This window comes from Drosophila mojavensis, unplaced genomic scaffold (assembly GCF_018153725.1).
Source record: "Drosophila mojavensis isolate 15081-1352.22 unplaced genomic scaffold, ASM1815372v1 contig_36, whole genome shotgun sequence".
Taxonomy (NCBI): domain Eukaryota; kingdom Metazoa; phylum Arthropoda; class Insecta; order Diptera; family Drosophilidae; genus Drosophila; species Drosophila mojavensis.
The window spans coordinates 9,876,906-9,902,927 of NW_025318858.1; the positions used below are offsets into that span (position 1 = coordinate 9,876,906).

Consider the following 26,022-nt stretch of genomic DNA (forward strand, 5'->3'; position numbering starts at 1 on the left):
TTTTGTTAAAACTAATTTTAGTTTTGGTAATGAAAGCTGTCTCGAATGACTGAAGGCAAAACGAGCTATGCACGTTTATTTATCGATAATTATTCATAATATATTTAAGTTTTACTTTATTAAAAATTATGTGTGCAACACTCTGATAATCATCGAACTTACATATATAAATCGTCAAAAACGATTGCAAAAATTAGTTTAAATTATCGATAAATAATGAAAATCGTTAGCTGACTGTGTTTAGATGACTCTAATTCCAATTCTTCAAAGTTTAACACGAATTTTTATTTACATTTTTGTCAAAATACTATTTGCACTTCAACTATACAATTTATTGAGCTCACACTATCGATAAATGATCGATAGTCATAGTGCACAAAGAAAATCGTTTGCTAAATGTATTTAGATGACTATTTGAAGCAATGCTCACCTGAAATCCTTCCAGGCAATGACAGGCGCCACCCACAGGTGCACAGCTGCCTTCCGAGCGTTGCGGGTTGCAGGCACAGGGCAGACAGGGCTCGGTAGGTGCTGCGCCCAGCTCCCTGTAGAAGCCGCCCGCACAGAACTCGCACTCGTTGCCCGCCGTATTGTTGCCACACTCTTGGCAAATGCCACGCTCGAGGAAGGCGTCGTAGCTGCAGCTCTGCGCATGGCCGTTGCACTGGCAAATCTCGCACTCGCCGCCCGGCGACCAGGCGCGATCCTGGAACAGGGGACAGCACTCGTCGCACTGCAGGCCGCAGGTGTTGTGCTGGCAGGCGCACTGCAGCAGGCTGTAGGCATTGCCCGCGTCCACATCCTGGGTGCGGTTCGCATGGCCGTGGCAGTCGAGGCGAGCGCTGACGCGCAGCTGCTTGAGGCTGTAGAAGCTGCGCTTCTCCAGCGACTGCGAGTCGAGCAGCCAGTCGACGCTGTTGTCCAGATTGGCCGTCGAGTGCATACCCTGTAAACGGATACGCATAAATCGGGCTGTGATGAACCGCATCAGCTCCGGCGTCTGCTCCTGCGCCCCAGGACGATTCTTCAGCAGCGACACGTGCAGCTCGCCGTTCTCCAGCGGCAGCGGCTTCGAGTACTGCGTCGAGCAGATGACTTCGGTGTCGTTTTTGAAAATATATTTGCCATTGCGGCCAGACCGATTGTAGCGTCGCTTGCAGTCCGCATCGCTGAGGCCAAAGTATTGCCAGGGCTCGTACGTAATGCCATCTATGGACTTCTCTAGTATCCACGAGGCGGGACGCGGCGAATTGGCCGACTTGAGCATTACGAAAAAGATTTGATAGGTCTGAAAGTAGAGCAAAGTTAAATGCAAACAATTAATCCGAAGTCATTTGGTGGTTGTAAAATACAACTTGTATTTAATATATTTATAAAAATGCCCCAGAGTCATGAATGAGCACGTCTTAAAACTTAGCTGTCAATTCTATAAGAAAATACATATACATACAGAAAATACATATAGTAAAATATATATAAAATAAAGTATATGCATATATATATACATATATATAATAAAAATTTACATGGTAGCTTTATTTATTATTATTCATATTGCTATCGCAGATAATTCCCTAAATAGCAATCGATTCCTCTATGATTATATTTGAGATATTTAATACATTTTTCATTACCTTAATATATTAAATAAATATTTTTTTATTTTACATAATTGCCCTTAAGTTTTAAGCGTATTTATATTCAGTTATTCCTTCGAATACTTTCAAAAGATTTATTTGTTATTATTCTTAGTTCTTTATTCTCCTTTACATTTATAACAATCATATAATAATTTTATAATAATAAATATAATTTTGTTTATTTTTTTAAGTTTTATTAAGAATTTTCCGGTATTATTATTATTATTATTATTATTATTATTATTATTATTATTATTATTATTATTTTGTTTTTGTTTTTTACAAAATATTTTCATATATTTATATTTATTTGATATAAATATTTATTTTTATATATATTTATTTTTATTTTATATACATATTATTTATTATTATAATATTTTATATATATTTTTTTTTACAAATTTAATATTTGCTTAAAATATATATAATTCCGAATGTTAATTTTTTTATACAGTCTGCGCTTTCATCTCTATTAAACATTTCACACAACTGTCTATAGCTCTTGAATTTGCTTATATTTTCATCAAATCTATAAATCCAATATACCCTAAATAAGTGCAAACCTAAATCTGAAATCTGAAATCGAAAATCTCAATACTTGCATTCTTTACCTACCCAATATTGTTCGCTCTGTCGTATATTTTCACACTTACACTAGCATTAGCTAACTTTTTTATGCGCATTTATGGCCAAAGTGTTTAAGTTTGTTTTCAGCTTTAAGCTGTTGCTTTTTATTTGTATTTTGTTGCTAGTTAAAAAAGCCGCAATTCGGTTTACAGTTTTACATTCACTGGCCGTGCTATAAATTAACTTGGCTGGCGCGCAACGATGTTGTTCGCTGTCATTTTGCGGGCAAGGCGCTGATGTTTCCATTTAGTTGTATACATCTTTGCAACTGCAACTGCAGCAGGCACAGCTTTATAGATTTCAGTGACTGCTGCTGCTGCTGCCGCCTGTTGCTGCGGGCGCTGTAAAAACTTTAACCCAACACCAGACTCGTGTCATAAATTCTGCTAGCTGTCAACAAACTAAAAAAAAAATAGGCAACTCCCGACACGCCCGGCAGCAGCGGCAGCGGCAGCGGCAGCAGCAGCAGCTGACATAAGATATATTTATATATTTATACAAACATATACATAAATGTATATACAAATATTTACTTTTGTATATTTTGAAAATTGTTTTGGCCAAAATGCCAAAAATGTCGCGTGTTGAGCGGCTATCGATTGCCAAAGATCTAGAGAAAAGCTTTGGCAAAATCTATAGCCAATAAGCGGCATGTGTGCAAGGTGTGGCCTTTTGACCAGCTCTGGCCTGCTGGTAATTGATTATAAAACGTGGCTAAGCCTGTTGGCGCCATCTAGCGACATTTTCCAACAGCTCCCCAAAATAAGAAAAACCCGCTCATAAGCCATGGCCAAAATGTCAGGCGCATTGCGATAAACACGGCGACAGGCGACATTCAACAACGAGTCTATCAAATTTCCAACAACAGCTACAACAAAAACAACAACTTCTACTACTACAGTAACAACAATTACAACAACAATAACAGCAACAACAACACATTTTCGCCACTAGCTTTGCCGATTCGCAGACGCTGATAAAACGCACGCAAAGCGCATTTGGATTTGAATTTGCCACTGGGGAGAGAAAAAAAGAAAAATGCCGAAAAGCCAAATACTGCGCATGCGTGCGTCTGCCAGTGGCAATTTGCTTAGCCCGGTTTCGATTACAGCCATGATAGCTGGCAGATGACAGACTGGAAAGTACGCTATAAGCATGTTGAAATTGACGTAATATAACTTTAAGTCTAAGAAAACTTAGTAATATGAGAAGTTTATTAGTTAAGCAGGAAATCTTAAGGCTTTGAAGAGCTGATTGAACGAGCAAATACTCAAAAATACGTTTATAGATATGTGTATAATATATAAATAACATTAGAAAAGCTTTCAATAAGCTTTCAATACTGAAAAAGATTTTCCTAGATATATTTTTTATTTATATCGTATTTATATTGAATAAAAGACTCTGTTTTCTACCTTTTCTAATTTGTTTGTTCATTAAACAAATTACCATCTTATATGTTAAAATTTTGTTTTGTAATCTCTAGCCCAGTATTTTTGAGTAAAAATTTTCATTTCTAGTATAGATAATGAAGTCATAAAAAAATCCAGTATATAATAGTAAACCCAACTCAACTCAAGAATATATAACCCAAACGAATCTCTAAATATTTCCCTACATTTTTACCACAATTTTCCTTCAATTCAATATACCCCACTTCCCATTGTATTTACAGTGTATATCAACATCAGCTGCCAGCAGACGACACAACATCTGCTGATAAGATTAGAATGAGATAGCAAATCAAATAGAGACAGCAAACGTAAGAAATTGCCAGGCCTAGGCAAATTAGTGAATGTCTTGGAAAATTTATTGCATGCTCTCCAATGATTTGTGAACCAGAGAAATGTGTGTGAATATTATATACATATGCAAAAAGTGTAATATGAGTATATACTCAAAACTAGCTTAGAAAATAGTAGAAAAAAAAAAATTTAACGGTAGCTGCTACAGGTGAGCAAGCAGCACAGAAGAAGCTGTATAGAGATAGGAAAATGAGGGAAAATGACTTGAAATTGAGTAAAAAATGAAATGGAAAATAATATAAATTAAATAAAGAAAATTTAATACGTAAATTTAATTTATTAAAATAAAAAAAAATTGAAATTAATATAAATATTTAATTTTTATATAAAAAAGAAAAATAAATTGACATTTTTAACATTATGTCTAGACACCAAAATGATATGAAGGGAATTTAAAATTTATAAGAAAATTTAAAATATAATTAAATAAAAAAAAATAAACAGACAAAAAATTTACAATAATAATAATAAATCAGGAGAATTGAAATTGAATTAAAACAAAGAAATAAATGAATAAAATTATTTTAAATTTATAAAATAGTTTACTGAAGATTTGATTCAATTTTAATATAAATTAATATTTTATATATTTACATGTATTTCAATTTAATTCCTTAAATAAAAAGAAATAAAATTGTGCAAAGTCAAGCTCAGAGACGAGCTAAACAGAACATTTGCTTAAAAAGCTTTATAATGTTCTGCCAATTATTTAACTATAACTGTTTATGAAGAGAGTGTAAGCCTGCCTTTACGCTGAAGCTGGCGGGCTAAGCGATAAGTTATCTCATGAAATTATGTTGTCTACGTCAATTGCACTAACCTTGATCGCAGATAAAGAGACGGGTCCAAAATGCAAGTGCAAGCGTGTGTGACTGCGACTTCCTGCTGCTGCTGCTGGTGCTGCTGCCGGGCCAGAGAAGAAACAAGTTGAGAGGAGCAGTGGAGCCTCCATAGGGCTATAGCAGATCTGTAGAGATTGCAATCAACAGCAGCAACAGCAACAGCAGCAGCAGCAAGTGGAGGCTGTCAGCCCTCGGGGCAGACAAGGCGGCACTTGACATTTTTATCAGCTGTGCGAATGACGGGCCAATTGACAAGCCAATAAAAACGTGTTGAACAAATGCGAAAACAACCACAGAGAGAAACAAAGAGAGAGAGGCAGAGGAAGAGATAGATAGAGAGAGACCCCATGAAAGAAAAGAAAAGCCATTCAAGACTTGTCCAATATTTGTTTAGCTATTCAAATTATTATTATATCTTAATATTTATGCAGCTGGATGATAACCCGTTCTCTGATGCCAGCTAGCTGATAAACCGCATGTCAAATTAGACAACAGAATGCTTAAAATATGCAAGTGAGACAACTTAATTGAATCGAAAGAGAAACTGACTTATGACTGAGATAAATAATCTATGTAAACAAGCGCCAACAAAATGCTAGACCACAATTTGAATGTTCATTAATTATTTATTGCTCAATGAATAGAATTTATCGGGCGCAACGGCAAAACACAGTTTTCTCATCGTCAGAATGCTAATTGAGGAAAATAGGAACAACTTTGTTTGGGCATAAAAATGAAAACAAAATAAATAAGTTTGTTGTAGTCGGGTGGGTGCGACTGCACAATGCTTGCTAATGGTATAAAAACAGTTAGGTGAATTAGAATATTGGTTATATTTCCAGATGTGACATGAGCTAAAGTGGGGCCTATATAGTTTATGAGTCTCATTGTGGATGAGTTGAAGAGGAGATGGAGTCTATTTGGTGTTAAATCGATTTTGATCTCTGAAAGAAATTTTATTTGGCTAGCTAAGCTCTAAGACTCTGAAAAATATAGTATTACCCGATATAGATATAGACTAAAACCTAAATATTGCATTTATATATGTATTTAGTATTGCACTGTATATTTTAATTGCTATATTTCTATGGTAGCGTAATATATACAGCTGTATATTCCAAAAATCCAACATACTCTTTAGACAACATGAAATCAAAATGCATCAAATCGTCGCATCGTAAACTTTAAAAATAAACAGGCGCGAAATTGTCTGAGACAGACAAGAGACTGGGGCAGACGGCCGAAAATAAAGACAACAAGCAAAACAAATGAAATAGTTCGCATTTAGTTTGAGACTTTTTTTTTTATTATTTCATGTGTTTAGTGTGGGCCGTCATATGCGCATTGCTCACATGTCTATTATCTACATAATTTTATTTTTAATTTTTATTTCACTTATCCTTTTTTTTTTTTTTTTTTTTTGACAAATTTAAAAGTCTTGCCTGGTGCCGCCCAAGAAATAGGTATAGTATTATGGCTGGCACGTTTTTAGATAAGGCGGCCAAGCAAGCGAAGCGCATAATTCATGTTGGCTTTTTTGGCTCATGTGGTGAATGAACCCACATAGCAGACAGAAGGTGGGCAATAAATACCCTAAATACAATGGGGTATATGAGTGCAAAGGTCAGATTGGCGATGGTTTTAAAAGAGGGAATGTTTTTGTGAATTAGAAAGAAATATGGGAAGAGATAGTCAAAGAGTGGAAAAGAATGAGACTGATAGGAGTTAAAAAGAGAGAGAGAAAAAGCAGGAGTGAGTGATAGAGAGAATGAGCGATAGAGAGAAAGAGAGAGATAAAAGATAAAAGATGAAATAAAGATAATAAAGAGAGGGAGTTAGACAGAGATGAAAATTTGCGAGAATATAAGGAGAAAATATAGATAAAGAATTGGAGATGAAGACAGATGATGTAAAGAGAGCGAAAATGACGGAAAGAGAGAGAGAGAGAGAATGAGGGAGAATAAGAAAGACGAGCAAGCAAAACAAACGAGAGAGAGATAGAGCGATGAAGTGGGGGAGCGCGAGAGCGAGAGAGAGAGAGAGAGAGAGAGAAAGAAGGTAAACTCTAAGAAGATAATATAGCTGAAGGGCTTCATTGAATATAAAACCCCTTTCAGTCTCTAGTTTTTCTTATTTTACGTTTTTATACCCAAAAAAAAAAAAAACCAAGTTCAATTTAAGCAAAACTTTTTCGTTGTCGTTTTGGCCCCCAACTTTTCTTATCGTAAAAGTGGCGCAATAAATGCAAACTGCACAAGCTGCAGGGAAATAAAAAAGAACTCAGTTCTCAACAAGCAACATATACAACAGCTGCCTTAAGTTGTCTTAAATAACGGCCAAGCGGTAAAGCCAGAATCAAATGGCTGTTAGCCGGAAAGAGCGACATAAAAGGATTTCAAGCAAAGCTTCAATCACGTTAACAACGAAACCTTCAACTGATTTATGCAAATCCCCAACAACAACAACAATAACGACAACTACAACAATTTAACCAAAGAGCGAGAAGCATTCTGAAAAAGGCGAAACGTGGAAACAAAATACATTCGCAATAGCCAAAACAAATAAATAAATTGACCATTAAAATAATTGCAACGCCTAAATGCGTTGCGAGCGTGGCTTGTAACACGCTTTGCCTGCTGTTGTTGTTGTTGTTGTTGCATTTGGCTGCGAATGTTGCAACAACTTGTCAAACATTTGAATTACAGTTACGTAAAGCCTGCCCCAAACAACAACAACTCTTGGCCAAATTTGGCTAAATTTAATGAAGCAATTAAATGGCTATAAAAATAAAATAAAATACCATTTTTTCCCTGTGTGTCTAGCTTGTTGATGTTGCCGCTTGGCAACCATTTACCGCAACTTTTGGCATTTTAGAGGCAATAAAATAAAATAGAATTTAAGTTAATTGAGTTTAAAAAGATTTTCGCATGGACTTGAACAGTTTGAAGCAAGAGTTTTTGATCTGATTTGAAGATTTTATAGGTGCAGAGATTGTTTAAATGTTTGGTTAAATGAATTGCTAAACGCTGATCACAAGTTTACATATTAAGAATTAAAAAATTTAAATTAGAGACCATATTTATAAAAATTAGTTCAATAAATAAATTCCATTTATATATAAAACTGGAATATATTTAATAAATATAAATTATTATTATTAGATAATTTATATTAATTGTTTGTTATTTTTTAATCATATTTAGTATTTATTTAATATTAATAGACAATTATTTTTATACATTCTTATTTTATTTTATTTTATTTTTTTTTGCATTTAAAATTATTTATTAATTTAATTCCAAATGAATTAAAAATCATTAAAAATATAAATATCACGTACAGCAATTAGTCAACGCCCACATCAAATTACTTCTTAATTTCGTTGCTAATTCTACAATAATTATTATAATTTTCTATAATATATATAACTAACAGTTTGACAGGCACTGCTTGGAGTTGAATTTATCGCGATTCGCAGAATTCTCGCTAGACTTTCAATTAGTCACGCGCGCCTCAAAGCCATTGAAGCATAAATCTAGACATTGTTGTGGCCAAAGCGTGCGGCAGCCAAGCTGACAGACCCACTGACAGCCTGACAGACAAACTGGCTGACTAAATGACTGAATGGCGGAATGACAGAATGACTGAATGACGAGCCAGCGAACTAGTCAGCAGTCAGCTACGGCCGCTCTGGCAAAAGGCAATTCCAAGCAAGCGAGAAAAATATTTTAAGCTGTCAAATCGTTGACACATGCCTGTCTCGCTCTTGTTGCTGTTTCTCATTGTAGTTGTTGTTGTTGTTGTTTCATGTTGCTGTTATTGTAAATCACTCGATTAGTCTAATTGTTAAAATCAAATCACGCGACTCGAACAATTTTTGTCTCTCGCCCATGAAACGAATGCCAAGTTTCCGTCAGAGGTCATAAATTTGGTTTCCATTCGACGTCGCCGTCGTCTATCTTCCATGAAGATTTGTTCTAATGTGTTTTTAAACAGTTGTGACAAATGCCTAAGAAACACACACGCAGTAAATTAAACTACTAGAGTGAGAAAGAGAGGAGAGAGGGCTTTGCGTGGTATTTGAGAATGGGAAATGGAAATGGTAACGAGTGCTAATTGCCTGTGAAAATGGGCAGCTGGAGATGGAGAACTGGCTATCATAGCACCAAGTTTTTGGGGTAATATTTAAGTAATTGGTAGATTTTTTTCAAGTTTCCTGTCGGATTCTTCAATTCTCCAATGTCACATTATGTGAAGTTTATAGAAAAATATTTTTAGTTCAATTCCCTTGTGGAAAATATATCGAGAAATATTTACAAATTATTTGTATGTTACATTTCCTTGAGCTTGTTTGGTTTTTTGTTTATTAATATGCTGCCCTTGAATCACAAACATTTTGAAATTCTTTGTATTAATTAGAATTCTTCGATTCTCCCATAGGAAATTTATAGCGAAATATTTTTTTTAATGAACAATATTTTATAAACTATCTCTACTTAATAAACTCATTTTCCCAATCTCTTTCATTTCAGCATAAATTCTCAAAGCATTCCTTCCAGAAAAAGTATTCCACTCTTAAGAATGTAAGTTCGTATTTTTTTTTTCTTTTCTACATAATTTCCTATCATTTTTATGCCCTCTGGACCACCCAAAACTAAGTTTATCAATTGATTTTTTTTTGTTATTGCCATTTCCCGCTTATGAATCTTTAAAAACGAATCTCGAGTGTTAATCGTGCGGTAAAGTGTTAATGGAAATTCCATTGGGGCTAAAAGGAGCCCCCCAACAATGTATTGCATTTCAGCACTTGCGTCTGTTCAGCTCAGCTAATGCATAATCATAATGAATCGCTTCATTATTACAATCTGCATGATTATCGTGAACTTTCTCTGCACATAATGCGGCAAATGATGTGCTGCAGCAACCTCATCTGCTTAGCATCAACCGACACAAAGTTGACATTTCAAGTGCAGTTTGCACTCGAGACTTATCGTTTGGCTGGCTGGCTGTTGGCAATGTTGGCAATGTATGAGCCCAGCCATCGCCCCTTCCCAGTGATTTCCTCAATGTTTTGATATAATTCTTTCATTGCCATATGCCGCCACAGACAAGACAAAGATGCAGTCGAAGACCAAGACATAGCCAAGATTATGGAAGTATACACTTAATTAAAACGTGCAGAGAACCGGGGCAGGCCGTGCAGTTGACTTCGACTACGAACTCTCGAAGTCCGGGCCCTGATTTAAAATTAAAAACATGAAAGTAGATTTCAATTTGTATAGGTCGAAGTGGAAATACTCTATGCTAATGTGGATGATGTTGATTAGTTAGTTCTGCTGTGTTGTATTTGTTGATACTTCAAACTGAGATATATATGAAATAACTGAGATATATATGTATTATTTTATTATTTTTTTATTATTTTAAAGTAAATAAATCATTTAATTTAATTTTTTAATACTGTCAAATATTTGTATTTATTTTTTTTTTTTTTTTTTTTTAATATTTTCTATTAGAATAAATAAAATAAATAATAAATAAAGTTTCTTTAATAAAGTTTTTTTAATTATTATTTTTTATTTAAATTTGGTAAATATTTAAATATATTTATCAGGAAATATTTCTAAAATGTATAGGTATTTTAATTAATAAATTATAAATATTTTCTCTGTAAATAATGATTATGAATATTCCCAACATATACATCTATACTTCATGTCTGTATAACTATAGCCCTCCTCAATGCCACAGTCATCGCACTCTTCCATCCAGCATTAAGAGCAATGTTTTCACATATGCCTGCAAGTATGAAAGATTTATGACAGCCATGCGCTTTAAGAGAGCGAGAGAGTTATTAATAAATAACGAACAGGAGCCGCAACTCGCCAACAGAGAGTCATATAAATATTTAAATTGGATCCTATCCTAATTAGCTTTGTCGGCTCTGCAGCGTATGAAAAACGTAAACCAAAAACAACAGGCACAAAAAAATAAAAATTAAAAGAATCAATTCAAATTGAATTACCTTTTATGGATGCGCTCTATGTAGATGTCAGACTACGTTCAGAGAGACAATTTTCAATTTTAACTACAATTGACACATGTTGAATTGAGTTTTTGGTCAGACGGCGACAGACCGACAAAAAAAAGTCTACTAAAAAAATGAGACTAAAATTGTGTGATTTTTTTATTGTAAAATTCCCATGACTTTTGTTTATACTCGGCTCAGCCGAGGGCAGCGCCAGTCGATGGAATTTCCATAAAAAAAGCGTCTGCGAAATCGAGGGGGTGCAGGCGGAGCCGAGTAGTTGAAGGCGTCAACGCATCAACAGCATCTGTCAAAATTTACACGCTCTCTTTACGTTGATGATTTTTTTTTTTTTTTTTTTTTGCATGAATGAGAGATTTTTGCTGTCTGTGTCACAGGCTTTTTGATTTATTTTTTTAAAGATTTTTCAGTGATTTCCTTTCCAAGTTTTACTTGTTGTTGTAGATGGAAGTGTCCAAAGTTCAAAAATGTGTTATGCGATATGGCAAGTTGCTGCTGCTGCAGACAAGTAATTTTTACAGTGCTTAATATACAATGTATTTTTTAATGAATTTTAAAATGATTTTTAATTTAAGTTGTATTTAAAGAGTTGCGAGTAATACGAGCTGTGAAAGCAGTTGAGAGGAATTTTAATTGGAATTGCATGGGGAATTTCTTTATTTAATTTAATATAGCCATTTATTAAAGTATTGCATATACCGACCGAGCTGTAAATGTTGTTTTATGAAAATTTAAAAAAATTTTATTTTTGGTAATTTTAAGTATATTTTAAGTATATTTTTGAATGCTTCATAGATCTCAGATACTTTTTACAAACTCATATTCAATGATTTTCATGAATTTAAAAAAAGGTTTTATTGAGCAAACATCAAAGTTTACTTTGGTAAAACTATTAAAATCTCGTATATGTTAATTTAATGCAATTAAATTAAATTTTAGATTGTTATAAAATATTTCTGAATACTTTATGATTTTTTTTAACATTATTCAATTCATTATTCTATGAATTCTTAAATTGTTGATTATTAAAAACATGAATTTACTTCTGTTTAGTAATTCCAATCTCGTTTCTTAAACGACCCACTCCGAATATATCAATAAATACTTGATAATATTCCAGCAGATATATTTAGCTATACCAACATCATCTCAATTATAAATATTTCCCCCAACCCGGAAATCAATGTCTTGTCATTTATAATCGAAGAAAGTTGCGACTTGGCCCGTAAGATGATATGACTTAATCAAAGCAGCATCAAAGTAAATTTACGTTTGCCATTTTGAGCATTAGAATGTAATACCTATTGACCGGTTCCAAACTTGATCGCAGCCCACTGTGATCATATTTCATGCGCACAGCGTCTAATGATCGGCGACAAGCGCCAGGGAATACAGGGGAACATGATTGGATGTCTCGATGGATGGATCATGGAACTGGGCGTTAAATCGCTTGTAAATGAGTGACAAGTCAGCGGCTTAATTACAAACTGGATCACAGCTTGACTGTCACATGTGATTAGTGAATGCCAGAGAAGTCGTAACATATCTCTGACCCAGACACGGACCCCGAGTAAGACCCAGACCCGGCACACTCACCTGCTTCAGATCCAGCGTGATGGTCACATACTCAAACTGACGGCCACCCTGCAGCGTAGGCGATTGCCACCAGCTCTCCTCGAAGCTGCTGCTCGGCGAGATCAGCGACTCGATGGGTCGCTGCTTGGCCCGGTCGGAGCTGTGCGCATTACAGGTGCCGCAGTGCTTGGCCCAATTGCGATGCGGATAGGCGTCGACCAGTTTGCAGTACTCCTCGGCTCCGTTTTGGCCGCACGTTGCGTTCACTGTGATCGAGGCACGCGGCGCGACATTAAACAGCGGCGGATAGAGGCCGCCAGCACTGATGGCCTCATCTGCCTGTTGAGTGTTGCGCAGGCGCATTTCTAGAAAAGAAGGAAATGTTTTGAAATGAGAAGTGATTAGAAAACGATATTATGTAGTATATGTATATGTATATGTGTATGTGTATTTTTTCTTGTGAGATTTGATAGCAACTGAGTGAACAATTCAATGGACTGATGACAATTAATTAGATATCTTACCTAAGATTTATTTTATTAAATACATACTATAAAGTGTATGGGCTCAAAATTAAAATGCTTTAAAAATATATGGTTCTTAAAATCCCTCTCTTGTTTCCGAATTGTTCTATCGAAAATTAAAGCTCCCCAGACTCAGCTTCAGCTTGAATCACTCGCATTCAATTTTACCCACAGCTCATTTTCTCTACTTTCTCTTCCTTACAATTGTCCATGTCTAAGCTTAAGCTGTTATAGCTCTCTCTCTCTCTCTCTCTCTCTCTCTCTCTATCTCTATCTCTATCTCTATATATATATCTTTTCCTCTCTTTCTTCATCCCTCCCTCTCTCTCTCTCTCTCTCTCTCTCTCTCTCTGCTCCCTTTGCTCCCTCTAGTTTACACGTCTTCAGGTCCAATTTAAGCTCTTCATTGATTTCTGTTCCAGCTCAGCCCACTCGATAGCAAATCGATTGCCATTCAGAGCTTTCTTATTCTCTCTCCAGTTTATGTCTCTTCATTTCTAGCTCACAGCTCTCAAAATGTTCTCTCTACTCAATTTGGGCTTGCATTTTGTTACATATACTGCACACTTGACAGATTTTCCCATGTCAATCAATTAAATTGGTCAAACAAGTCAAGAACATGCCCTCATACACATTGACCCATAAATCACCAAGAAACAGCTGCTCTCAGCTCCTGCTCACTGAGCTTGTCTTCGTCTGTTGCCATATTGATTGGTCTGCATTGCAAAAATATATCTCACGGATAGATAGCCAAAAATGAGAAAAAAAAGCTAAGCAACAACAAAAACAAGACAGAAGCAAAAATAGACAAGGCAACTTTCGAGATAAAGTTTATCGCTGACCAGCAGCAGCGCCAGGCGGCGCCGTTGGTAGCAGCTGGACTCTGGGCCAGCTATGTTGACCTGGTATGCGATTTGCATGTTTGCTAGCTCAAAATTGCAATTGTTGCTGTTTCTGGCTCAGTCTACTGTACTTGTTGCAATTGTTGCTGCTGTTGTTGTTGTTGTTGTTGTTGCTGCTGTTGTTGGTGTCAGCGTGTGGAGCTTTTGGCAAATGTCAACAAAAAGTTTTCCCATTTGTTTGTAGCAGGAAAAATGTTGACGTAATTGCTGTGAAAATGCATATAAGTTTTAATACTCTGTTCAGAGATGCCTTGAAGTATATATCGGCTTGTGTGGGAAGGGTTTTTAAATGCTTAAAATTGGATTTGTAAGACTTACGTTAGCCCACAGCGTAAAGGCTAGGCTTCCTATAACTGTCAACCGTTTGCAAGCAAATATATTTCATTAAAATTTATTTACACTTAACAAAACGCGCATATTTATAGCTGAAGAAAATTTACTAAAGGCTTGAGAGACATTGCTTTAAAGCTTACAGTTTGAGAGCTATCCCAAAGCCATAGGAAACCAACAATAACTAGTTTGATATTCATTTAAATATTTTATATTTGCAAAATAATTATTAAATAATCCTAGTTTACTCTAGAGTCTAATCTAACCTCTTTTTACCTGCTTGCAAAGAGCGTATTTATCTAGTCGAATTCAGAACAAATATTTCAAAGACTTGTTTCATTTTACAACTCGAAAACTTTTGCGAAAACTTTAAAAAAAATTTATAAATGTTTTGAGAAGGTTACGTGGAAAATACAAAAGAAAGAAAAGACTGTTTTGGAAGAGATGGGTTGGGAAATGTGAAAAGTTTAGCCAGAAAGTTTAAGTGAATATATGTGAATTTCTAGTGACATTCTATGGGCAGCAGAGTCACTTAAGTAGATAAACGAGATAGAGAAGTGGGCAAAACTTTTTGAGAACGTTAGTCAAGGAAAATAATTTGGCTACAAATTTTAAATGCAGCTTATATAATTATCATATGATATGTTAAATGCAGCTTATATTTTTAAGATTGCTTATAGTATATAAATTTCTAATATTAACTGGTTAAGTTCACTTTTCCTGCTTTTATTTCAATTTAACTTTATCCAATCTGAATTGAAAACAAAAACAGAAACTCCAAAAGACTTTCACCGAAAACTAATTCATTTTGAAACCCAAACAAAAAGCCCTTCGTTGAGTTTTAAATGATCATATTGAAATGAGTTAAAACAACTGCCTAGAAAGTCAGGAAATTGGCTATGGGCCAAGCTGGGCCGGGCCAGGGCAAGGTGCGAAAAGTAGCCAAACGTAAGCAAGAAAAATTATCGGTGGCTGTCAAAATGCGGTGGAACACGCAAATGGCATTTAAATGTTTTGACAAATAACAAATTTGCGGTAGCCAAAAAAGAAAAAAAAAACTGTTAACTCCACTCTCGGCACTCGAAACTGAATTGGTTATCTCTGCCACTCCTCCTACCCCTCCACCTTCGCCTGCCCCCAGCTCCATTCACCAGGTTGGTTGTGGGCAAGTTTTTCGTTTTCCATGCGCTGACAGCTTAAGTGAGAAAAGTTTTGCTGATTAAATGTTTTGACAAATTGAATGGCCACAGAAATATTTATGCATTGAGTAAATGAATAACATGAACAACTTTCGAGTATGAAAAGAGTAGCAAAAGGGAAAATGCATAAATATTCATTTCAATAGCTGACCAATAGAGGACAACTTGTCACTGGCCAAGCCAATGCCCAGCTAATACCGTAAACAAACCATAAACATTTTGCAGCCAAGAAGAGAGATGCGCACAGAACGGAATGGAAACTTATCTTTTCCTGTTGACTTTTCCAAGAAACTATAGAGTATTGAAAAGTTTTTAAAGAGCTTGTAGTGATGGTTATATAGGGGCAAAGAGATTAAATTATATTTATTTGTATTTTATATATTTTTCATGATGAGTAAGATAGCAAGATAGCAAGTCCAAGAGAAAGGAAGAAAGTAAAACGAATATATTCATATTCCTCTTCTAGGAGAGAATAAAAGTTCTCTAGGCTTTTTAAATCTCTAATTTATTATTATTATTATTATGAATCGAATATATTCATATCCCCCTTCTAGGAGAGAATAAAAGTGCTCTAGATAATTCAAATCTGTAATTTATTATTATTATTATGAATTTAGCCTTAGATAAAAAAACTGACACTTAATAAGTAAAACAAATATATAGTGACTATGGGAGCTCAATAAAATTATATATTAATATTACAATAAAATTGCAATATTAATATTATTAATATATAAAGCCATGAATGAATAAAAAGTAAGGAAACGATATTGCCAAAATAGAATAGCTATTACACAATATTTTAAAAATATATATACACTATAAATTTATAGAATCATAAAATGAAAAGCATAGTAGAAAATTCAGATTTAAAATTTGTATAAATATTTATAAAAATGATTTAAAATAAATATTAAAGCAAAGGACAATTTGTAGCAAAGTGGACTTTTGCACATTTGCTTATTGAAATAATTTGAATTTTTTAGTTCAGCAAGATTTGCTTTAAAAGCGTATATGAAAGGGATTGCCTAAAATAATAAATAAAATCAACGGTTAAACATTATATTATTACATTGAATCATATTTAACACACTGGAAGCACTGAGTAGGGCATTCAAAGTGCAACATTCGGAAATTTGGAGATGGCAGCTGGTTCATGGCTGTTTTTTTTTTTTTTTTTTTTTTTTTGATTAATTGCGAACTATTATGGGCACACGCATGAGACTCGAATCTGGAAGCTGAGGAAGCTGAGCGACTGCCGTTGCAGTTGCAGATAGGCTGCAGCTGTTGTTGTTATTATTGTTGATGTTGTTGCTGTTGTTGTTGTTGCTGCTGATGTTGCTACCTCGAACTCTCGCATAGTTGAAAGCATTTTACTGTTTTCTGCATTTTATTCATATCGAACCCGACTGACGCATAAAATACAAAAATATTTTCACTATTTTTGGTCTCTCTATCGAGTCCCGGTGCACAGCTGTGCATTGGATGTCGCCCCGGCTTGGGCTCAGAGTGTTCAGAGTTCCCTGCCTGGTTTCATTGGCTTCCATCTTGTTGGTTGGCTGGCAATTATGCATATAAACAGACAGTCGAGCCTGGCATAAATTACATCTCTATATATCTACCAACAGCTAGCCAGCTAGCTGCTTATTAAGTTGTTCCCCTTTCCAGTTGAACCTCCAAAGAATGCAAATTGCTCAGCAGAAGTGTACTTCCTGCCCAATTTGCTGGCAACCAGGCAAAAATAGCTAAATGCCAGTTGCAGCAAAGTTTGAACTGTTTGATGCACAACAACTGATCGAAACGGTAGCCAAAGTAGCTGATGACGATACTCAATCAACTAGCCAAACAAAATACATTTCGTATAATAATAATAATGAAAAATTGCTGCTGCCCCCAAAAAAAGGCACAAAATAAACGATTCATCCCCACATGGACTCGGGCCTCAGCCTCTGATGGCTGTCTGCGGCGAGGCGGCGGCGTGACGAAAACAAACTTTATGCATCTTGACAGGCTGCACAGCTACCGGAGAATGGATGGATGGATGGACGGTTGGACGGTTGGGCTGAGTTGAGTTGGCTGGAGCCAGTGGAACGGCAATCAAAATATGGCCATAAATAGGCGACCAAAAGCCAAAAGAGAAGAGACGAGTCAAAGACTTTGCTGAAACGGCTCAATTTCAAATGGCGACAATGGTTGCTGCTGCCGCTGCCCCTAAAGACGTTGCCAAATAAATATATTCAATTTGTATGTATATTGAGGCAGCACATTTTCGTGGAATTTTTCGGTTGCTTAATGAAATGTAATCAAATTTAATGCGTCGCACAGGAAATTGTTGTGGGCAGAGGAGAAGCCGCAGGGTGCTTTAAATCTAATTAAAGTGGTTTGTTAAAAGAGGCGAAAGAGGAAATTGACGTATTTTTGATAAATAAAAATAAAAAAGAATATAAGAACTGACTGAAGTCATGGAATTGCATTTGCTTTAGAAGTGAAGCAGTTCAATGACAATAAAAATCAACAGTGATAGAGGAAGGCGGAAGTGATAAAAAAAAAAAAAAAAACAATCAAATTACAATTCGAATGTGTGGGAGATGTTGAGGTTGTATAGAAATGGCACTCTAATTTATAATATTAAATCTACGACCGTCATTTAAAATATATATTATTATTATGTATTTATTAAACCACAGCCTCAACCTCAGTTAGATAAATTCCCATATATGGAATATTAATAATTAATACGTTGAAGAATTATACATATATAAATATATAGAGAGCCGAGGGCCTCATTTAGCTGAGTTTCATTTTTATTAAGTTAGTCTTAATGTTATTATTATAATTTTTAATACGTAAATCTTCAGCACTTCAACTCAACTTTAAATCAATATTTAGCTTAGCACCCAACTAAAGTTACCCAAAATCACTTAACGTTAATCATTTAACAAAATTTTTCAGATTTTTACAGATTATTTTGAAAAAAAAAAGGTGCAACCCCGCTCAGAATATTCTGTAACGCCTTCAGATTTACTCTTCGAGTTAAGGGAACTTTGTGAATTATGTAGAGACACCTGCGTGGCATGTGAAATGCATTTTGGAGTGAACTAAAGCAACAGATTCAACACCTCATTTAGCATGTCACACGAGTAATTTCCACGAACAATTTTTCGCAACCAAATAGAAGAAAAGTTCAATTCAAACATCCGCATTGCAGTTGGACCAAAGCTGATGTTGCTGGGCGGGAAAATTGTTCGTTCTTTTCATGCCTGAAAAATGCATAAACTGCGAGAAGTTCGAGTGCAACGGAAAAAAGCTTAGAGCAACTTGGGCGACAGGTGACAGACCTGTGCGGCTCAAGTTGAGTTTTACGATGGGGCGGTTGAGGTTTATTTTATTTTTGTTTTTTTTTTGGGGGGGGAAATACTTGAAAAATTAATGTACCCGCGCGGTGTTGTTGGCAGCCAAATGGTTGAGCGACTGGCTGGCTTCAGCAGGCACGGGAAAAAGGGCCTAGACAAATGTCAAATATTTATTGAAAATCAACAATACACACGAGCATAAACAAACTGACAAACAAGCCGGACAGACTCAGCGACAAACGCAATTCCAAGAAAACATAAAAAATGAGTAGAAAGAACGTAGAAGAACAACAAGCAACAAACTGACCAGAACTGAGGATGTTTGGACATGCATCAGCGCACCGCTGACTGCTGCAGCCACAGTCGAAGAGGATGCCGGTGCTGGAGTTGGAACAACATAAAAGCCGTACCGGGGCATCGAGTGCTTGGGGATGCTGCAGTTTGGTGGGTGCTTCAAAAGCTGCTGACCGATGGCTAAAGCAACGCCCGAACAGAGTTGCTGGACAGAGAGAGGAGAGTGGAGAGTGGAGAGTGGAGAGGGAGAAGGAGTGAGAGAGGGGGAACTGGTGTGAGAGGTAGAGCCGATCTACACGGAGCTACCGGCGTTCTGACGTGCTCAAGTGCGGCACAGCTACAGCATGTCCATGTATGTCTCTCCGTGTGTGTGAGTGTGTGTGTGTGTCTTTAGAAAAATATTTATGCATGCATGCCTCATGATCATCATGATCATGCTCATAATGCTGTTGATCGTTGGTCGATGACTTTGGGCTTGGGTTATGCAAGTAATGCTTGATTTGGTATTGAAGACTGGTAGCTGCCACTTGGCGCTGTTTTGATGACTCACACACACTCACACACGCACATACACAATCAAGCTGCTTGTTGCGGGAGTTGGCAGCGAGACTAATTCGAGTGCCGCACATTGGGTGGCTGTCGAAGAGAGGTGTCAGTACATACACACAACCATATGGCAGGGGTCTCTTTGAGCGGGGCCAGGTGAGAAATGGTTAAATTAGCAAAATGGAAAGCAAATCAAAGAGGGCGAAAGGAACACAGTGGCAATTGTATGTACTTTGATTGTGAGCCGAGTGAGGAGTAATTAAGTAAATAGAAATATATTTCTAATGAGGAGGGTTTTCTACATGAAATATTTGATATGAGTAAATGAGTAAGGAATATCTCCCTCATTAATTTAATTTCATGAGAAAAAAAACAAAAAAAAAAACTCATTTGTTGGTAACTTTTCTGAATCGTTCATCTCAGAGCTAAAAAAAAAAAAAAAAAACAAACAAACAAATCAAGAATTTTTTCTGGCAATTTAATTCAAATAAACTCTATTGATCCAGCAGCTTCTTCCCCCCCGATCTGCTCTAAAAAAGAAAAATTTGGTATCGGGAGAACATAATGATCTCCTCCTACAACTCTAATATCCCACTCCTTTCTAAATTTATTTTAAAAATATTCTGGCTGCCTGCTAATTTCTAATTAACGCCAATATTCTCACACATTATCAACATATTGTTGGCTTAAACAAAAATGATCCCTAGGCTAATTTAAGCTCACTCTCAGCTCTACTTAATTCCATCTCATTGAATGCTTGTAAATAGAGTAATTTTATCTAAAATGCCCGCGTTGACGAGACTAAGCTTAACTCTTTCAGAACCGGCAGCAGTTAACTGTCTAAGCCACACTCTTTAGCCATCCCGTCAGGAGCTGTGTTAATTAAGCGACTTGTTACGCTTGAGCGCCAAAAGCACTTGCCTCTTATCTAATCTCTGATCGGAATTGTGTAAGCTATTGGCCACAAAAAATAAAAAAAGAAAAGAGAGAGAATCAAGAAATCTGGCAAAGATCTCAGCGTATAGCGGTTCATTTAATAATTTAATAAGTGCCTCAGCATCACGAGAAATACTTTACGCTTATAATTTTTGGCGCCTGATCAATCGATATTTCATATACATATTTGGGCACAAGCAGCTGCACTTGCAGCAATAATTATCACGATTTTTGTGCCCAAAAAAAAAAAAAGAAAAAAAAACCAAAACAAAATCCAACTCTTATCGAGCACTTGCAATCGCGTTCATTCATTAAGGCGTCGAAATATCCATTATCCCATGAGGGGTTTTTTCCCCTCTACAACAACAAATTGTTGCCCTGTCTCCATGTTTGCCAATCACTTGAAATGCATTTGCTTCGAGTCAAGTCGAGTCGAGTTCAGTTGAGTCGAGTTGACTCCACTCGCTTTTAGGAGTTTCGAATCAATATTGAAACAGACAAACGTTAACCAACACTGCACGCAACAGTTTTGAGGCCTCTCTGGCCTGCACTCATTACTAACGTCTGACTGGTTTGGCTTGGCTACACTTTCAGTTATTCGATATATTTTCAATTACATTTTTTTGGGCGAGACACGAGTCGCAAGTCACAAGCAATCGCCCACACACTCAATTGGCTTGCAGTTCTCACTGGGTTTTAGCTGTTAATTTGTCATGAGCTGTCAGTTGTTATTAATAAATGAATGCATTCGGCTGTTGTATGTTGATGTTGTGCCTCGCATCATAATGTCATAATTAAATTTATAAACTCATGACTCAGAGGCAGCTTGACAGAGGCCGTGTCGCCGACATTGTCTAGACAGGCGGAGATTAACGCCTTAAAGGAATTGCAAGAGTACGGTTCGAAATCCATGTAGACATAATTTCAGATTAATTTATGTGATTTAAGAAATTTCAAGTAGAGCATCGCTTTGGATCTTGAGGGGCCAAAAATAAGCATGGAATGTGTGAAATGTATGCAGTGCATAGAGATTAATTTTTATGGTATGTGGAAGTAGTTCGTGGACCTTGAATTTTATAGCTAATTTGGATTTTCTTTAATGAGAGGTATGAGAACAATATAGTTGTATATTCACTCCCTAATTATTTTTAAAGAACAAATATTGTCTATAGATAGACTCCATATAACTATGGAAGTTTGTAATCATTTTAAGCCGAGTGAGTTATGGAGCTATATCAGCATTAAAATTAAAAATTTATCTCTCGCTCTCTCTCTCCTACTCTTCCTGTCAACTTCTTTCTATATATCCATCCGTATATAGCTGTTCTGTTTGTAAGAATATCTCATTGCATTCAAATTCAATTAAGATTTCCTACTAAAACCCATCTAGGTACCTGTTACCTCTTTGAAAATACTCCCACTCCCACCTATTCGGCTTACAAATCCACCATGATAAAGCTACATCCAGCTCGTTTCGCCTGTCTCTAAAGCGGCGCATCCTTCATTTTATGATGGCAAATCGAATTAGAAAGAGAAGCAGTTAAATCAGTTGAATTTGCAGCCTTACTTCAGCGCCAAATCACTTGCGAATGCCCATAAAAACATTACATTTACGACCATGAACATTGGAATACATCTCAGCCAGCCAGCTGGCAGTCCCCAATTGAAGTGGGTCAGCCTACCAAAAGCTCAGCTCAGCTGCTAATCCAAGTGACAGTCATAAATGGCACACGCTGCAGGCGATCGACGCTATAAACAAATTCATTCCGCTCGACACATTAAAGCCGAACAGCGTTTCCGACCTGAAACAAGTTTATAAAATACAAGAAAGGGTGAAGTAGTGCATGACTTTGAGATACCTGGTATATAGATATGATGTAATAATAGTGGTACTTAATAACAGTTTATACTAAACTTGGGGATGAAATATAAAGAGTGAAATAATCTTAATATGTGAATACCATATATATATGTATATTTGGAAAATTAAAGAGATGCCCCTCATTATCTCGAGTTATCCAGCTCATCGAGTCATTTAGAATCTTTGAATAACTAGACAAGTATTATTATTATTATGCTAAAGAATTATGTTACAGAAACGATGCTTATTAATATTAAGCAAAACGAATAAAAATATCATAAAATTGCCTATTAAATGGCATCTAAGGAAAAAAGTTTCAAATTTCATGTAACTCAAGATCTACACCCTTCCATAACGAACAGACCAAAGCTAAATTAAAGCAGCTACCTGATGTTGATCTAGCCAAGCCTCCTCTAACCTTCCTTTATATTTAAACAAAAACCATTCTCCTACCTTATAAAACGTTAGGATTCAAAAGTGTTTTGGCCATTTTTAAAATGAAATAAAAGTGCAATGCCAATCGAGTTGACTTGTAAACTATTTAATTAGTACGTACGCCTCGCGACGTGTTAGCTTTTTAGCTGTTTTTTTTTTTTCTTTTCTTCATTTTGGCTATAAAAAGGCGCCGCCAGTTGCGAGCCTGGTGTCAGCCCACGAATGCTTCAGGCGCCGCTTGGCCATTTGATGGCGCCGCCATTTGTGGCTGCAACAGATGGTTGACTCTGGCTGACGACGGTTTTGGCCATATTGGCTATTGTTTTTTATGGCATATGCAATCCGTAATATCTAGTTGTCAAGCTATATGGCTGGCTAATAGTCGATTTGTATCTGTTGGCTACATTGAAGAAATTGCGTTAATTTGCTTGTTTACGTTGTTGTCCACGCCGTTGATGCTGTTGTTGTTGTTGTTGTTGCAGTAGATGTTGCATATCTCTGAGCTTGTTTTGACTCGCATTTGTTGTTTGTCTTTGTGTTTGTTTGCAGTTTCTTTATCGCCCGAGCGAACTAAGTAAACTAACCAGTTATCGGATATTGCAATTTGATAAGCGCTTATCCTGCGTCGCGTCACAAAAATGCTGCTTTTGATTAGCAATTAACGTTTTTATTGAACAAGCTGACTTCAAGCTGAGCTCAACTTGAAGTTTTCCTACTTATTTCTTTGAGTGGCGTAACGGTGTAGCTATGGGTGGCTGCCCCTGCCGCCAGCAGCCAAGATGGTAATTTTCTAGTTTTGTTTAGTCACGACTCGCCAAAGTTGATTCAGCAAATGCGACAAGTGCATTGCAATTGCATTCAAATGCAAAATTGACATGGTAGACACCAGCGAAACGGCAAGCCGAAATACTTTTTTCCAATTATTGTTTAATAGCTATTTGTGTTTTCAATTAGTTTTATTGCATAGTTTGCAGAGTGTTTAACAGACTTATTATATAAAAGTTATTTGTTTTTTTAATTATCTTTTATGCGCGTTTAAAAATCGTAAATGCAGAAGAATTAAAGAAGATTTAAATACGTTTTTCAATCACATTTTTAGTAACTTTTTTATACATGTTCAAGATATTATTTGCGCTAGCTCTTCTGATTTTCTTGAATAGTATTTTTATTTATTGTTTGAAATTAAATTTTATTTGAAATGTAACTCTATTTATCAGAGTTTTACTTAAATATGATTAGATTATAGCTTTGACATAAATAAATATTTAATAAGCTAATAATTAAATTGCAAAAGATTATGGACTTGCCATTAATAAAAAAAAAAAAATATTTGAGATGAAGATAAAGTTTATTTAGAAATATATACAGCGACCTCTGTCTTCATCTTATCACAACTGTTTATGATAAGAATTTATATAATATAATATGTGGTATATAAATAATATTTGGGCGTACTCAAGTATTTATCTTAATAATAATTTATATAATAAAATATGGAATATATATTAAATAAACTTGTTGAAAATAATTAAATTCGTTATTCAAGCGCATCGAAAAGTTTTATTTGAATTTTACTATCAGAAATAAAATTTATTAAATTGTTAATTCTTGTGACTTCACCTTCATTAAAATAGCTTAAGAATATTTTTAAAAAATATATTTTTTTTGAATGCAAAGTTCACTGTTTATTACTTTAGATATTAAATATTATATATATATGTTTTTTTTAGACTCAACTTGTCCTTCATTAATATAGCCTAGCAATATTTTTAAATAAAACTTATAGTTCTATTGAACTCGTTGGCCGAGTCTTTAAATTTGCTCAAGGATGCACGTGAAAACCACAAATAATTATGATGAGGCTGACGTAATATGGTGCTAAAAAATACTGCAAAAACAAATCAAATATTTGCATTTGAAATTCAAGCGAAAAATTTACTTAAGTATTCAGCTCAGTTATTTTAATTAAAGAAATGCCAATAACTGAGCGGACATTTGGCTTTTGAATTCGAACAACAACTGGCAACTGGCAACAGGCAACTGGTTTTCACATGTTGGCCAACAACAACAACAACAAGAATAGCAACAGCAACAATAACAAATCGACTTCGAGGCGTATTAATTAAGCAATTTGTCAAGCGACGCGTCGATCCAGACGCTGAAACACCGATATGCCGACTGAAGTTGAGTTGGTATCCCAGTTGGATCACTTTGCATGTCGCATGTCAATTTCTCTGTGGCTCATCGAGTCGTGTGTGTTTGGTTGCGTTATTCGGAGCACTAATCATGACGGCGTGCCCCCGAAATGTTTCAATCCTTTTAGAGTCAAATCTCGGGGGCAGCTGTCAGAGATGTAACCCCGACCAAAGGAAAAGCCGCCTCACGGCAGTCGACATCTTGTGCATCTGCATCTGTATTTGGCAACTGGAAAAGTATCTCGGGCCTGCAGGCTGAACCTGATCTTGAGCTTTTAACGTGTCTGCACACAATTTGTTTTGTCGGGCATTTTCACTGTGCCGGCTTGACAGCAGGTTTTTCATTCTAGCTCTGGCATTTAAATAGCTACTCTCTTTGTCTGACGCCCACACCCAATGGGCGTGGCAGCCTAACTACTTGACGTTGTGCCGAAAAAAAAAAAAAAAAAAAAAAAAGAAGTTTTTGCCGAAAACTAAACTTTTCCCGCTAAATTTTCTCCTGTCGATGCGTGAGTCATGCGTTAAGGCACGTCTCAGCAGCTGTCCATCAGTTCCATCCATCTAAATGTCTGTTGTTGTTGCTGTTGCTTCCAGCTTGTAAATAGTCTGCGTGCTGATGGATATGCCCCCAACACGCATTCAAAATAGACTGGGCGAAAAGTTGTCGTCAATTGTCGGCACATTTGTTAAATTGTCAGACATTCGGATATAAACTCTGTTGAGGAACTGCAGTCTAGAATTACAAAATGTTTTCAGAGAAGCAAAGCGACGGTGAGCCAAAGAGTGACAAGGAGAGAGCACAAAAGAGTTCGTATAGCTTCTTGCGATGAGTCATTAATCGGATGTTGATTTGCAGTAGAAACACGGCGAAGGGAATCCCTTGAGAACATAAACCACATGTTTATT

General features: G+C 35.9%; 1 protein-coding gene across 2 annotated transcripts in view; it reads right to left on the reverse strand.

Moving 5' to 3' along the window:
• Positions 1–26,022, reverse strand: part of LOC6576440 (laminin subunit alpha-1) — a 100,487-nt gene that overhangs the window by 63,589 nt on the left and 10,876 nt on the right. For both annotated transcript variants that reach the window (XR_006357285.1, XM_002002394.4), the window contains exons 2-3: positions 12,563–12,906; positions 431–1,288 (exon numbers count right to left, since the gene is read on the reverse strand). Coding sequence is in view for 1 of the 2 variants with exons in the window: in XM_002002394.4 (XP_002002430.2) it covers positions 431–1,288; positions 12,563–12,906 (1,202 nt within the window). In the remaining variant the exon portion in view is untranslated. The remainder of the gene's footprint in view (positions 1–430; positions 1,289–12,562; positions 12,907–26,022) is intronic.